Below are 17,290 nucleotides of genomic sequence, written 5' to 3'. Positions count from 1 at the left end.
AAAAAATAAAATGGAACATAGGTCGCAAATGAACGAAACAATCCTCTAAATCTGCCTATCATTACGACAAGATGGCGGAGTCCATTAATGAAACCATTCGCCCTGAGTGACACAGTGGGAAAACCAAGAGTGGCAGAAGGTACACCAATCAGCTACGTCATGAGTTGGTTCCCTTATCTGGCATGAGAAGGAACTGGTGTGGCTCATCTGACCATGCACGAACCGTAATCAGGGACAATATCGTGTCATACAGCGGTTGTCTTCCCTTGTCTTCTCGAGTTTCTTGTCGCCATGAATTGGTTCGTCAATAGTTCCGTTATCAATGAACGGTGCTTTTGTCTTAAGTTAGCGGTGATGGGAGTTTGTTTGGTGCTGAGGTGGCCGTACATGTTACGAGATGATGTGGCCACTTAAGTTATGTGCTGAAGTGGCCCAATGTTGTACGTGCAAATACGGCCACATAAGTTATGTGCTGATGTGGCCACATAAGTTATGTGCTTATGTGGCTCAATGTTTTAGGTGCAAATACGGCCACATAAGTTATGTGCTTATGTGGCCACATAAGTTATGTGCTTATGTGGCCCAATGTTGTACGTGCACATTAGGCCAAATTAGCAACGTGATGATGAAGTCATGTTTGTTGCGCCCCCCTCCCCCTCCCCAACTAAGATATTAGAGAAGTCACATAATACATCTAAACAAATGAATGCTACACACGTTAAATTAGTAAGCGTGCATGATAGTTGTCACATGTGGATGGCACTCAAGGTATATTTATAACCATGTGTTGGTGGGGGTATTGTAGCTTTCTGGGAACACATTTTCAGACTGCCTGAAAAAAAATTCATAGCTCATTGTCATAAGTCTTATCCCAACTTTTTGTGAAAGAGACTTAACCTAACTCATTATCCCCTCAATCTTCCAAAATTACATTGGAAAATTTTTCTCCCCACTCATTCAAAAGAATCTTATCCCTGTTCGTTAAAATTTTGTTCTAGTTTGAAAATCCCTTGGTCTTTCAGTATTTATATCCGTCAAAGATTCTTGGATCAATATTCCCTCTTTAGTCTTACATTCATTACTTGCTCTCAATGAATTACAATATTCCCTCGTCAGTCTTACATTCATTACTTGCTCTCAATAAATTACAATATTCCCTCGTCAGTCTTACATTCATTACTTGCTCTCAATAAATTACAATATTCCCTCGTCAGTCTTACATTCACTACTTGCTCTCAATGAGTTACAATATTCCCTCGTCAGTCTTACATTCATTACTTGCTCTCAATGAATTACAATATTCCCTCGTCAGTCTTACATTCACTACTTGCTCTCAATGAATGACAATATTCCCTCGTCAGTCTTACATTCATTACTTGCTCTCAATGAATGACAATATTCCCTCGTCAGTCTTACATTCATTACTTGCTCTCAATGAATTACAGATACTATCGTTACACAATCCATTTCGACGTGGTAGGTTATGACGTAACAAAGCACCAGATTCAAGAACATTTTCTTATCAATGGAAAATTTTTGGTTTTTAAAAAAACTTGAATGACATGAGATCCCAAACTAGTCACGATTGTCAAAATGTCGGCCAGCTGCTAGAAGAATCTGGAACTTCAGTCAACCGTTGCTTGACTTAACAAAACTCAGGCAGTGACTCGCGTTACTGAATGGCGGACGATTGAATATTCTTGTGGCAAAGCGACCCATGCTACACACTTGTATGCTGGGAGATAGTGCACAAGACACAAGGCAGTACTCGTCTTGGTGCAATTATTATAAACAAACACTTGCTGTACTTATTATAAACAAACACTTGCTGTACTTATTATAAACAAACACTTGCTGTACTTATTATAAACAAACACTTGCTGTACTTATTATAAACAAACACTTGCTGTACTTATTATAAACGAACACTTGCTGTACTTATTATAAACAAACACTTGCTGTACTTATTATAAACAAACACTTGCTGTACTTATTATAAACAAACACTTGCTGTACTTATTATAAACAAACACTTGCTGTACTTATTATAAACGAACACTTGCTGTACTTATTATAAACAAACACTTGCTGTACTTATTATAAACAAACACTTGCTGTACTTATTATAAACAAACACTTGCTGTACTTCTGCTCAAGCCAGAAAACTGTCCACCCTTGTCACGTGACACAGGTTTGTTTAAATGCATAATTAAAGTCCATTTAAATACATAATTAATGTCCAACTGGAATGTGAGTGGGTCGTAGCACACGTATATATGTCGTCTGTCTGTCTACTGTCTGTCTGTCTGTCTGTCTGTCTGTCTGTCTGTCTGTCTGTCTGTCTGTCTGTCTGTCTGTCTGTCTGTCTGTCTGTCTGTCTGTCTGTCTGTCTGTCTGTCTGTCTGTCTGTCTGTCTGTCTGTCTGTCTGTCTGTCTGTCTGTCTGTCTGTCTGTCTGTCTGTCTGTCTGTCTGTCTGTCTGTCTGTCTGTCTGTCTGTCTGTCTGTCTGTCTGTCTGTCTGTCTGTCTGTCTGTCTGTCTGTCTGTCTGTCTGTCTGTCTGTCTGTCTGTCTGTCTGTCTGTCTGTCTGTCTGTCTGTCTGTCTGTCTGTCTGTCTGTCTGTCTGTCTGTCTGTCTGTCTGTCTGTCTGTCTGTCTGTCTGTCTGTCTGTCTGTCTGTCTGTCTGTCTGTCTGTCTGTCTGTCTGTCTGTCTGTCTGTCTGTCTGTCTGTCTGTCTGTCTGTCTGTCTGTCTGTCTGTCTGTCTGTCTGTCTGTCTGTCTGTCTGTCTGTCTGTCTGTCTGTCCTTCTCAAGATCTGGCAGTCAAACCTTACTGCCTCCAAGACCTAGCACACAAGCCATACTGCTGCTACTGCTGATGAGTCCCCCCCCCCCTCCCCCCAACACACACTTAACAACAAGAATTTGCCACCATTTTTCGCCTAGTGTCTGAAAAATGTAATTTATAATATTAAAATTATTATTATGATAATTTTCCTGCTAAATGGGCACAAGGCGGAAAAAGTGCGGCTTAAAACCCAGTTTACATAGCCCGCAAATGATGGCCGGCTTTAACGAACAAATTATTACCCCCCCCCCCCCCTCTCCCCCACTCCCGACACACCTAGATCTACATTCTGCCTCAGGTTTTATTTCAAATGTTCTAGAAACAATTTTTCAGTGACAACTGGTAAATCGTCGGCTCTTTTCCCGCCAACTTACGAATACATTAGCTGGTCGTCTGCTGAGGGGGGGGGGGGGGGGGGGGGGCAGGGGCGATGATGCTGGGGAAATGGCCGGTAAGGGGGAATAATCTTGTTGATGATGAATGGGACGGGTTGGGCTTGTTAGCGTCATACACCTGGCCAGAGAGGGCAACACTGTTGTATGTATGTATGTATGTATGCTGGGGGTGGGGGGGGGGGTGTATGATGACAGACTGACAAGTTCGTACGATTGATACAGTCAGTTTTAGTAGGGTGGGGTAGTTGAGACTGAGAAAATACCACCTAAGGCGTTGTCTTATTTTGGTCAAACTTTTGTCGTATTTTGGTCAAACTTTTGTCGTATTTTGGTCAAACTTTTGTCGTATTTTGGTTAAACTTTTGTCTTATTTTGGTTAAACTTTTGTCGTATTTGCGACAAATTTTTGTCTTCTTTTTGACAAACTTTTGTCTTATTTTTGACAAACTTTTGTCTTATATTAGTCAAACTTTTGCCAGTTTCTGCCGTGGTTTTTTTTTAACATTCCTGCCAAAGTTATTGTGTTTTGGTGAAATAGATGTAGGTTTCCGCCAATCTTTAATTAGTTTTGGCCTAAATTTTGGTTAACTCAGATTGTCGTCAGTCTATGTCACCTTTTCTCTGCCAGCTAAATAAGTTTTGTTTCGGTTTGGTCAGCCGAGCTTAAGGGTATTTTCTTTGTGTTGGCGATAAATTGTAAACTTTAAATTGTTAAAAATGTAACTTTTTTCAGAATAACTTTTTCGCTGTCAGAATAACTTTTTCGCTGTGAGAATAACTTTTTCGCTGTCGGAATAACTTTTTATTCAATTTGAATCAATGAAATTAATGTCACACACATTTTTTTTAACGTTCTTTTGTTCTCCCACTATATGAAAACTCAGAATTGTACACTCCAGCAGAAATGTATCATAGTTACATTCTAGCTATACATAACATTTAAATTATATATATATATATATATATATATATATATATATATATATATATATATATATATATATATATATATAACTATGTGTATATATTTATGTATATAACGTTTTTAGTATCAACTCTAGTTTTAAAAGTTGACCACACAATAGAAAAATATACAATTTACGTTACTGAAAAGAACAGGTTTAACATCTGACTGAAATGACCTGGTTAAACGTCTGCCCCAAAAGACCTGGTTTAACGTCTGACCTAAAAGACCTGGTTTAACAACTGACCAAAAGACCTGGTTTAACAACTGACTAAAAAGACCTGGTGTACCGTCGGGCACTGAGTATCTAGCAAACAGCAGACGGTAAATCTGTCACGGCGGTCGTCAGGGGCGTGGCTTGCTGCCCGTAGATTTACAACTCGAGTTAGAAGCTCGCTCATTTTGACGCGTGGATTAGCGCGGTATGATAAATCTCAGAGCCGTATTTGCATTAATTAGAGAAATGTATCACAGCGACTGGGGGAGGGGAGCCGTAGGCTTAGTTTCACATATTGTTTAATCATGGCCAGGACAGCTAACTACATGGCCAGGACAGCTAACTACATGACCAGGCCAGGACAGCCAACTACATGGCAAGGACAGGACAGCTAACTACATGGCCAGGACAGCTAACTACATGGCCAGGCCAGAACAGCTAACTACATGGCCAGGACAGCTAACTACATGGCCAGGACAACCAACTACATGGCCAGGACAGCTAACTACATGGCCAGGACAGCTAACTACATGGCCAGGACAGCTAACTACATGGCCAGGACAGCTAACTACATGGCCAGGACAGCTTACTACATGGCCAGGACAGCTAACTACATGGCCAGGACAGCTAACTACATGGCCAGTACAGCCAACTACATGGCCAGGACAGGACAGTCAACTACATGGCCAGGACAACCAACTACATGGCCAGGACAGCTAACTACATGGCCAGGACAGCTAACTACATGGCCAGGACAGCTAACTACATGGCCAGGACAGCTAACTACATGGCCAGTACAGCCAACTACATGGCCAGGACAGCCAACTACATGGCCAGGACAGCTAACTACATGGCCAGGACAGCTAACTACATGGCCAGGACAGCTAACTACATGGCCAGGACAGCTAACTACATGGCCAGTACAGCCAACTACATGGCCAGGACAGCCAACTACATGGCCAGGACAGCCAACTAAATGGCCAGGACAGGACAGTCAACTACATGGCCAGGACAACCAACTACATGGCCAGGACAGCTAACTACATAGCCAGGACAGGACAGTCAACTACATGGCCAGGCCAGGACAGTCAACTACATGGCCAGGACAGCTAACTACATGGCCAGGACAGCCAACTACATGGCCAGGACAGGACAGTCAACTACATGGCCAGGCCAGCTAACTACATGGCCAGGACAGCTAACTACATGGCCAGGACAGCTAACTACATGGCCAGGACAGGACAGCCAACTATATGGCAAGGACAGGACAGCTAACTACATGGCCAGGACAGCTAACTACATGGCCAGGACAGCCAACTACATGGCCAGGACAGTCAACTACATGGCCAGGACAGCCAACTACATGGCCAGGACAGGACAGTCAACTACATGGCCAGGACAGCCAACTACATGGCCAGGACAGCCAACTACATGGACAGGACAGCTAACTACATGGCCAGGACAAACACAGGTTCCCCTCCCCAAATTTGGCCAACAAACCAAAAACAGGTTCCCCTCCCCAAATTTGGCCAACAAACCAAACACAGGTTCCCCTCCCCAAATTTGGCCAACAAACCAAACACAGGTTCCCCTCCCCAAATTTGGCCAACAAACCAAACACAGGTTCCCCTCCCCCAAATTTGGCCAACAAACCAAACACAGGTTCACCTCCCCAAATTTGGCCAACAAACCAAACACAGTTTCCCCTCCCCAAATTTGGCCAACAAACCAAACACAGGTTCCCCTCCCCAAATTTGGCCAACAAACCAAACACAGGTTCCCCTCCCCAAATTTGGCCAACAAACCAAACAGTTTTCCCCCTCTGCGGGTTTGGCTTCAATTTTTTTAATTTTTGTGTAATAAACAGGGAGGGGAAATAAACTTTCGAGGGTTAATGAAGCAAGGGCGCTAACTCTAAATCCGTGACTTTGATGTAAATGTAACGTCCCTTTGCCGGATGAGTTAGCCGGAAAGAGGCGGTGATACGGATAAAAATGTTAGCAATTCAATTACAAACGGTCCATCAAGGCAACAAAACGGTCGTTTAACCAAACTGAAAAGGGCGTCTCTCCCTCTAAAGATAGTTATCGTTTGATAACGTACGGTTCTTTAAACTTGAGCAGCTAGTTTAGAGTTATGCCCCCTGGTTTATGGAGTGTTGTGGAACTGTTTAGCATTATGATAGAATTGTTCAAGTATAAAGTTAAAAAAAAATGCTTGAAACAGAAAAGTACTACGATCAATTAACAGGGAGATTTTAACCCTATATTTCGGATCTTAGTTAATCATACAAAATACAGACTTAACGGTATACCATAAAAAAACATTTGGAAAAACCAGAATAATATGACTTAACGGTATATCATACAAAACATTTTAAGTAAGGAAGTGTCCTAACTATATTAACAGCTCTAACGCCGAACTATGGCCATGTAGATTACAATTGACCAATCGGTACGCCATACAAAAACATCAGAGACAACAAAACATGGTCTAGCAGAATGTAGATTACAATTGACCAATCGGTACGCCATACAAAAACATCAGAGACAACAGAACATGGTCTAGCAGAAGCCGAACATGTCTGCTGAGATGAAGCAGTCAGATGGAGTGGCGCTTGAGGTGCCGGCCTCTGGGTCCACCAGAGTTCAGCGGGCTGAGACCACCGGCCCACACGCGGGCTCCGCTGGGAGGAAAATGAAATTAAGTCTAGTTGGCACACTTTGGCTGGCGTAATTACCCTCGCCCTTCACTAACTAGTGGTCCTGGTGAGTTCATTGAATACACTGGCCGGGGGCAAACTCACACACAGATACACACACAGACACACACACTTACACACACTCACTCACACACATACACATAGACACACACTCTGTCAAACAGATACACACAGATAGACACACAGACACACTCTCTCTCACCATACACACACACTCCCACACACTCACTCACACACAAACTCACACAAACTCCCGCAATCACAAATACATAAGTTAACCGTATATCCGGGAACAACCCTTCTGCGGGTGACATTATCAGCTAACCAGATATACGACCGTGGGACGGAGTGGTCTAGCGGTAACCCGCAAGTCTCGAGTTCGAATCCGTCCCTGAGTCCTATAGACCGTGAGGTTTGAAAAGAGAACTTTACTTTATATACGACCATGTAAGTCTGTATTCACCGACAACCACTTATATGGCAACGTAAGGTTATAACGTTTTTTGAACCACCGTCTATAGAATACCTGCTCTAGCATCAGCTCTAGCAGTGGCCCGACAATTAGAAAACCCGAATTTTAATAAAACACATCAACTTCAACTAATTGTATGTAGTTTAAGCTACATAAATATGCCCTGTTTTTATAAATTTGTAGGTGGCCTATAGCTGATGTTTAAAATATACATTTTAATTTTAGTAATTATTTCTAAGAAATTAATTACATAATTTAGGCAACTAGCCAAGCGAACAAATCGGAAACTTTTGTACACTTAACCCCGTTAGAAATAGCTTTGAGCAATGGACAAACACGCTTAGCTTCCGGTGATTAGGACATCACACATCCCTTTTGGCCAATGGGATGTCCGACACATCTTTTAGTCAATGGTCAATGTGGTAATACCTTCTGGTCAATAGGCAATCGGACACCTTGCCTACATGTAGCCTATGTAGTAACCATACCAACTTTAGACCAGTCCCCCATCTTGTGAGTACCATCCCAACTTTAGACCAGTCCCCCATCTTGTGAGTACCATCCCAACTTTAGACCATCCCCTCCCCCCCATCTTGTGAGTACCATCCCAACTATAGGCCAGCCCCCATCTTGTGAGTACCATCCCAACTTTAGACCAGCCCCCCATCTTGTGAGTACCATCCCAACTTTAGACCAGCCCCCCATCTTGTGAGTACCATCCCAACTTTAGACCAGCCCCCCCCCCCCATCTTGTGAGTACCGTCCCAACTTTAGACCAGACCCCCCCCCCATCTTGTGAGTATCATCCCAACTTTAGACCAGTCCCCCATCTTGTGAGTACCATCCCAACTCTAGACCATCCCCTCCCCCCCATCTTGTGAGTACCATCCCAACTTTAGACCAACCCCCCATCTTGTGAGTACCATCCCAACTTTAGACCACCCCCCCCCCATCTTGTGAGTACCATCCCAGAACCAGTCCGACTATTGTGCCTGGAATTGGTTTAACGCTGTCAAACTGGCCTGGCAATGAAATTAGCCAATCACCGAAACGGAGTGGAAATGAATTAAGTCCCTTATTAAAGACATGAATAATGTGTGGGGGACGCGGCTAAGACTGGGCGACCCAGACTTGATTAAAGAAATCTTTACGTTTAGACAAGATGCTCCAAGAACAGCAAGGGAAGTAATCTCTTCAAGTTAGTTTCCCGAGAGTTCTCTCCGCTTGTTATTCTATTTACATAAATAAATTAATTAGCAGTTGTTCGAACTAGTGCTTATTAAGTGTTAAAAATATTTTTGTTTCTGTCAAATTTATTTATACTAGAAAGTGTTAAGTTTATTGTAAATGTTTTATAACTAGTTGTAAAACAATAGTTGGGATTGGAAAAATATCAAGACAACAATTGATAAAATAATTCAATTATGAATTGATACATCTGAAGTCAGTCAATTGAGTTGTGTTGGAACTTTCTAGATTGTTCTTCTCTTGAAACTTTGACGTAGAAAAAAAAGCCATAAAAATCCGAACAAAACCAAAATCAATTTGAAGCACCCCCACTCGCCGTTTGATGGACAAGTTCTCCAAGAAACTTCATCGAGGGCGGAAGTTCCAGGTCGCTGTGTGTCGCGGGAAGCTAGCCCGGCCCTCGCTGGCAAAGCTACCTATGAATAAATTTGCCATTTGGGCGCCCGGCCCGCGCGGAGGCTGGAACATTCTAGAATCTGAGTGATGAAAGTTATATTCAGCGGATTTGTGTTGTAATCAATTTGACGACAATCTCCAATCCCCGGGAAAATGAATGGGGCTGGGGATATCCATGTGTCTTGATGGGAGGGAGGGGGGGGTTGTCGTGGGGGGGGGGGGGGAGGGGTTGGTGGGCTTTACGGAAACAAGGGGTGTAAGTCGGTGTGCCAACAAATAGGTCACGGTTGGACGATGTCATGCTTGGTTAGAGATGTGGTACAGGATCAGATGTCATCTGCTGTATGACAGACATAGCCAGATGTCATCTGTTGTATGACAGACATAGCCATATGTCATCTGCTGTATGACAGACATAGCCAGATGTCATCTGTTGTATGACAGATGTGGTCAGATGTCATTTGTTGTATCACAGACATGGCTAAATGTCATGTGCTGTCCTCGTGTGTTGGATCCAGTAAACTAAGTTTAATATGAATTAAAATCATGTATGAAAACCGTATCACCACTTATACTAAGCACTACTCTCACATTGTGTCACCACTACATATCTCCCACCCACACCGTGTCACCACTTCATGTCTCACCCCTACGTCGTGTCACCACAGCTTGTCTCACCCACCCACCGTGCCACCCACCCAGACTCGAACCATCATCTGCAGTACCCAGATCCACCTTATATAAACCCCCGCTCCCCCTCTGTATAGTGTGTCGTCTCCCATTTCCATGTAACTTCCCCTTGTGACACCTCCACTTCCTCTCCTACCCATGCCCTACAATACACCCTTACATTTACAGCCACTGACCCTAACACACCTCACATCATCACAAAACAAACAGCCCACACCCACTACCCCAAACCCTCTCCCCCACACAGCCCACACCCTCTCCCCACACAATCCACACCCTCTCCCCCACACAACCCACACCCTCTCCCCACACAATCCACACCCTCCCCCCACACAGCCCACACCCTCTCCCCACACAATCCACACCCTCTCCCCCACACAGCCAACACTCTCTCCCCACACAATCCACACCCTCTCCCCCACACAACCCACACCCTCTCCCCACACAATCCACACCCTCTCCCCCACACAACCCACACAACCCATACCCCTTCCCCACACAATCTATCCCATCTCCGTAAGCTTAACCAAATTTTTCTGACATGCAAAAGAAGAGCAAATCAATTTTTCTCATTTAAATCACAGATATGTTAATTGTGTCAGTTCTTCGATTTTAAATCAATTATCTGGTACATCGATCCCGCAATAATCGATCTACCGTGTGAACATATCGATATTTAATTATCATAATCATAAAGCACCACGGCCTTAAGAAGTTGCTAACTCAGTGTATTGTAAAATCTTACAGGAGTGATTCACTTTCGATAGTTCATGAATTGTTGGGTGAAATGACATATAAAAATACCGTATCAAAAAGGATGATGAAACAAATATAGAAACATTTAAAATAAACTTTAAAAAACGCAATAAGATAAAACGGTAGATAATGATTTCTTCCTTTAGTCAAAGAGTGTGTCAGAGTTTTCATGAGGGACCAACGCTTGTAAAGGAGAAATATCGTTTTAAATTCTCTTACTTTAAGTGGGATTAAAAGCTTATTATTATAACGGTTTTTTAGCTGTTTTTTCTCTCTAGTTTTTAGTAATTAAGAATTTAAATATTTAATTAAATTGATGCCTGTCTTTAACAACCTTCCATTGACCATTGCACATCCTAATGAGTGCCTACCTTTAATTATTACAACATCCTAATGAGTGCCTACCTTTAATTATTACAACATCCTAATGAGTGCCTACCTTTAATTATTACAACATCCTAATGAGTGCCTACCTTTAATTATTACAACATCCTAATGAGTGCCTACCTTTAATTATTACAACATCCTAATGAGTGCCTACCTTTAATTATTACAACATCCTAATGAGTGCCTACCTTTAATTATTACAACATCCTAATGAGTGCCTACCTTTAATTATTCCAACATCCTAATGAGTGCCTACCTTTAATTATTCCAACATCCTAATGAGTGCCTACCTTTAATTATTACAACATCCTAATGAGTGCCTACCTTTAATTATTCCAACATCCTAATGAGTGCCTACCTTTAATTATTCCAACATCCTAATGAGTGCCTACCTTCCACTATTCCAACATCCTAATGAGTGCCTACCCTTAATTATTACAACATCCTAATGAGTGCCTACCTTTAATTATTCCAAGATCCTAATGAGTGCCTACCTTTAATTATTACAACATCCTAATAAGTGCCTACCTTTAATTAATCTCTTCCATTACCTTCCACTATTCCAGCATCTTGGAGCTCCGTAAAGAGAAGTCACGTGACGCGGCACGCTCTAGACGAGGGAAAGAGAACTACGAGTTCTACGAGCTGGCCAAGTTGCTTCCCCTGCCAGCCGCCATCACCAGTCAGCTGGACAAGGCCTCCATCATCCGGCTGACCATCAGCTACCTCAAGCTTCGAGATTTTTCTAGTCAAGGTGACCCACAGTGGACTCAAGATGGCGGGCCTGTCCACAGCAAGATCAATAAAGGTAGGGGAGGGGTGGGGACATTTGAAATATGGGGACATTTGAGAAGATGGAAACATTTGGAAAGATGGGGACATTAGGAAAATATGGGGACATTTGGAAAGATGGGGACATTTGGAAAGATGGGGACATTTGGGAAGATGGGGACATTTGAATGATGGAAACATTTGGAAAGAGGGGGACATTTGGAAAGAGGGGGACATTTGGAAAGATGGGGACATTTGGAAAGATTGGGACATTTGGAAAGATGGAGACATTTGGAAAGAGGGGGGCATTTGGAAAGAGGGGGACATTTGGAAATATGGGGACATTTGGAATTATGGGGACATTTGAAACGATATGGACATTGCTACATAGCGGAGACACTATGAAAATCAGACACCCCTCGGTAGTTCATTAATTCACTCTCTCCTACATTACTAGTTTTGGCCGAATTTACGACGCTAAACTAAGATTTTACCCACCCCTCTTTAAAATAACGCGTCAGTGTGAAATTAAGTTGATAGACATTGATTAAAACTTATAAAAACCTGATCATTTTAGTTTCTGTCTATGTCCTTGAACCTTTCGTGAGTCTACATGACGTCATCGCTTTTGTTTCAGCTCATTCCTCCCGTCTGGATATTGCTGACCCGTTTGAGTCGCGCCAAGGGACCCACATATTACAGGTGAGTACAGTCTACGTGTCGCTAGTGTATGAGCGGGGTCCGTCTATTTGCCTCAAATCAGAACCGTGTGTTCCGCTGTTATCAAACGAAAGGGGGGGGGGGGAGGGGGGTCAATTAGCTTGTAATGACGTCAGGAGTGAGTTACCGGCACGAGCTGATGGTTAATCTGGGCACGTGCGTCTGGTCACGTGGGGGGATGTATCCGACAATGGGAGACAAACTCAGACGTCCCCGACTCGCATCATCAAACAGTTTTTTTTGTTTGTTGGGGGGGGGGGGGTCAGTTCCAGGTGGTGCCATCAACATTCAGCTCGTGTACCTGTCAGCTGTCATATCAGTGTCCACGTCATAGGTCAGCGTCATAGGTCTACGTCATAGGTCAGCGTCATAGGTCAGCGTCATAGGTCAGCGTCATAGATCTACGTCATAGGTCAGCGTCATAGATCTACGTCGTAGGTCAGTGTCATAGGTCAGCGTCATAGATCTACGTCATAGGTCAGCGTCATAGATCTACGTCGTAGGTCAGCGTCATAGGTCAGCGTCATAGGTCAGCGTCATAGATCTACGTCATAGGTCAGCGTCATAGGTCAGTGTCATAGATCTATGTGAGAGGTCCACGTCATATATCCACGTTATGAACTTAATTCCCATGAACAATAAACCCTACATCACATATAAAATCTACACGATAAACAATTTAAGCTGCTCTCATTATCGACACACAAAACCCATTTTCCCCACCTTACACAATTTAACGAATATCTAAACTATAATCCTAATTTGTTATTTCAATAGCTTGTCTACATTTGAAAAGTTATTCGCGTTTTTTCTTGTCGAAATTATTTTTACCGTCCTCTGAAAAAAAATAAAAAATTGAGAGACGTACACTCATTCATTAGACAGACTATTTATTCCAATAAATCCGGTCTTAAAGTTCACCGAGACTGGAAATATAAAGTTTATTCTACATAGAATATAGGACATTAAATGCAGTGACAATCTAGAATGTAAGAATAGTCTTGGTGCCTTGGTTAGCGTGTTTGTAGTAATCTAACGAGGAGATAATCCCAATTCGATTTGAATGTGTTTGTATGTCTCCGTGTCCGCAAAGCGTGGAGATAATCCCAGTTTGTTGTCCGGGGATTATGGTCAAGTGCGTGTGCAGAGATCCCATCCACGAGACGAGCTTGTTATGAGTGGCTCAACTCGGCACGTGTCTTCTTGGTGCCACCTCCACAAAGGTCGCAGAAAAAAGCTGACCCTAAGCTGACCCGGGTGACCCGAGAGACCCCATGTCCCCGGGCCGGGTCATTAGAGCGTCTCACGTTGTCTTATTACACGCAACTCGCGCCCACGTTGTCTTATTACACGCAACTCGCGCCCACGTTGTCTTATTACACGCAACTCGCGCCTTCCTTAGTTGCCGAGGATTTGGTCGAGTGGCCAAATGTTTTGTCTTCAGCCAACCCGGACACAACCCAGACAAAACCAAGACAAAACCCAGACAAAACCCAGACAATTAGACAGACGGACGGTGGGCGGGTGGACCAAGTCGGAGATTAGCCAGGGGATACCCAAGGTGAAGGGCAGCTGATCTTTCCACTCTGGCAGGTAGTTGAAGCAGAGTTCTGTAACTCGACTCGCCAGTTTTGTCACCTCCCAGCGCCATCATCAAACAGTTCGTCACGGCCACACCGCGCACACAATCAAAACACAATCACACGCGGACGTCTTAGAGAGTTCATTTTTCAACGACCCCGCCTGACAATGGAAGGGGCTGGCGCAAACAACGGTCACCCACGCCAGGAGAATACCCCAGCACAAAGTGGGTTGGGTAATAGCCTTAAGAAACGCCGCCGCAAACACATTACGAAAAGCCGGAGAATGATCATTGCCGGCTAACGTGTCACCTCCTCGACCGGTGCGAGCAAAGGTTAGCCGGCGTGTGACCGGAAACAAGAAATGTCAGACCAGCCCTCGACCTGAAGGCGTGAGAGAGCACGGGGGAGACAATGTATTGTCCGGGAAACTCCTTGTTTCGAGTTCTCTTTTCCTTGTCCGGTTTAGAAAGTAAAGAGTTGCCCCGCGGCCATTGTCTGAGACGACGACCTCATTGTCCGGCATCGACTCTAAGAACTCTGCCGGCCAGGAGTCCGGCATTAGCCGGCCAGGTCACGACTGTTACTAGCAGGTGGACTAGAAAAAGGTCAACCCCGCCATTGGACCAAATGACGCCGGATTACGTGGGACCAAATCTGGGGCAGGGGACAATACCCCGGGTCACGAAACAATAGGAGTGATCTCCCCGTGTTAGCAAATGATTGGGGAAGTTTGAGCAGAGAATGATCCTCAGGGTGAGACTAAAAGCCCATCTTTCTCCACTCTAACAATGACGCCAGCTACCATGACAATGACGCGAGTAACCATGACAATGACGCCGGTAACCGCCGAAACAGGTTGACCCGAGTTAAACCACAGGCCGCCCCAACAAGCTCCACTCCCGACAAACACAAATTTACATTTTAATTCGTTTTAATTTTTTAATAATCATTAACCAGCCGAGGCGAGGCAGTTGGCGACAGTATGGAATAGCCATATTTTCTCGCGCGTTGCTTGCTGATATCGCGTTTTAATCACGGTCTTCCGGGTTGGCCAGATTTACGAGGCTACGGGGGCCAAACTCAATATTACAGGCTGAACTAGTGGGCTGACAATATGACACGGTGTTGACGGCTCATACAGTCAATAGAAAGTTGACAGAAAGGTCGTTATAGACTTTAATCAAGGTTGTTTCACGTCTATTTTTTTTTAAATTTTTAAATAAAATATAAATCTTATAAATTTCATCATCGGCTGTGTGTTTTGCATACTAGTGTCTTATAATACCACAATATCGGATTGTTCTTTAAACCCCAGTGGTATGTAACGGCTAGTAAACTAGAAACATATGCATTCATAATTTTATCGTTAACAATATACTTAACACATACTCTAACCCAAGACTAACATAACCGTAGCGCTAAATCTATAGTAATGACTACAGACACGCCGTTTTTTTTTGGGAGAGTCCATTTTCGAACACTGGTTGTAGAAATACTCCCAACATGTAAATAACGAACTGTTAAAGAGAATTGAATAAAGATTTCTGGTTGGTGGTTCTGGTCACGTGTTATGACGTCGTTTTATATTAGCTGTGTGATGGGAGGGGGTTGTTACACTGCAAATTATGTGTGCTTTAAACGCCTGACGTCATCAAATCATACCACGTGATGTGGAGAAGTTGCTTACAAACACCATACACAAATTTGGACATTTGTAAGCCACAAAAACACCATACAACCAATGTTCCCTCTAAGGACAAAGAGTGTGTGTGCAAAAATTATGTTGTGTGCGCGGTGCTAAAAATGACTTGGGCAAGTTAATATGTATTTTTAGTCTTGCAATTAAGCATAATAATGAAGGCATGCATTTTGATAAATTAATAGTATAATGTGTGTGACTTATGAAACGTATGCAATTAAATGGAGATGCGAATACCATCAAAATAAATAAAAAACTAATAAAAACTTTCAGTTATACTTAGGCAACAAGTTATATGGTCGACTTACTATGTTAAAGTAAGACAGTCATATGGTAATAATGCTAATACCATAACGGTAATACAAACGCAATAGTTTAACATATGCAACATTTAATAAAGCTGACTTAAAAACAAATATTAGCTAACCTTTCAGGGGCATTTATTGCAATTTCTCGCGTCTAGCCTTGCATTGCTTCCACACCTTATATGCTTTGTTTAAATCCACATCCTCTCCAGCATTTAGATATAATTTAGTTTGCATCAGATTCTCCAAATGTGTGGCTTCAAGTCTATTTCGTGCTTGCACTTTTATTATGTTAATAAGGCTAAAACCTTGTTCGTAATCAGCACTGCATGCTTGGAAGGTACAGTAATGTCACTTAACTTTGCCAGTGAGCTAAATTTTGTTATTTGTTTTGACAAATCTTGCATATTCAGACATATAATTTACAGAAACAGATTTGAGTTTTTCACTTTATCGAAATTTGAAGTCATTGTATTGGATGGTAATTAACTGATCATTTGTTGTACGTAACCCGTCTTTGTACTTTACGCACAGTTCTTTGATATCTTTGACGCCAAACACTCAAATGCATATTTTCTAAAACCTGTAGCATAAAAAAAGATGACAAAAACTGCAGTTCATCTCCTGGAAACCTAAAATTTAAATGTTCGCAGACTGATTGTATGTACTGTGTGGTTTGCCTTGTGTCGATTCTTTCGTTTAACTCACACTTTTCTTGGCTTTAATGTTCAGTGTAGTGCTGTTACGCCTGTCTCCAGAGCTAAGGCATCACTTACAGTAAGCTGAGTTATTCCACTAAAAACGGTTTTGTAGAATACAGAATTGACTGGACAAAATTTAAAATAAAGGATTAGCATTTTATGTACTGTTATGCCATCAACTATAAGCGTGTGGAATGATGCTGCTCGAAGTTCTGTCAGTATGTTCTTTACAACAACTTCGTTAATTACTTGAACAAACTCAAAGGCGTATTTCTTACTTCGCCAACTGTCTGGTATTGAAACATACTTCCCCATGTGGTTATGAATCAGTTGTACCGACCGCTTCGAGGCGTTCATCTTAATGATAAGAAGAACATTATCCGTTAGGATTCGAACTTTTTTATCGCTGGCGCTCGTT

At 42.7% G+C, this 17,290-nt stretch overlaps 1 protein-coding gene across 2 annotated transcripts in view; it reads left to right on the top strand.

Annotated features, from left to right (window-relative positions):
- Nucleotides 1–17,290, top strand: part of LOC131944505 (neuronal PAS domain-containing protein 3-like) — a 53,242-nt gene that overhangs the window by 19,906 nt on the left and 16,046 nt on the right. For both annotated transcript variants that reach the window (XM_059305173.1, XM_059305174.1), the window contains 2 exons: nucleotides 11,660–11,901; nucleotides 12,502–12,566. In XM_059305173.1, the coding sequence (XP_059161156.1) occupies nucleotides 11,660–11,901; nucleotides 12,502–12,566 (307 nt within the window). The remainder of the gene's footprint in view (nucleotides 1–11,659; nucleotides 11,902–12,501; nucleotides 12,567–17,290) is intronic.

Source organism: Physella acuta, unplaced genomic scaffold, assembly GCF_028476545.2.
Source record: "Physella acuta isolate Inbredline_101_S28 unplaced genomic scaffold, ASM2847654v3 ptg000494l, whole genome shotgun sequence".
NCBI classification, from domain to species: domain Eukaryota; kingdom Metazoa; phylum Mollusca; class Gastropoda; family Physidae; genus Physella; species Physella acuta.
This window is presented reverse-complemented; position numbering and strand designations above follow the sequence as displayed.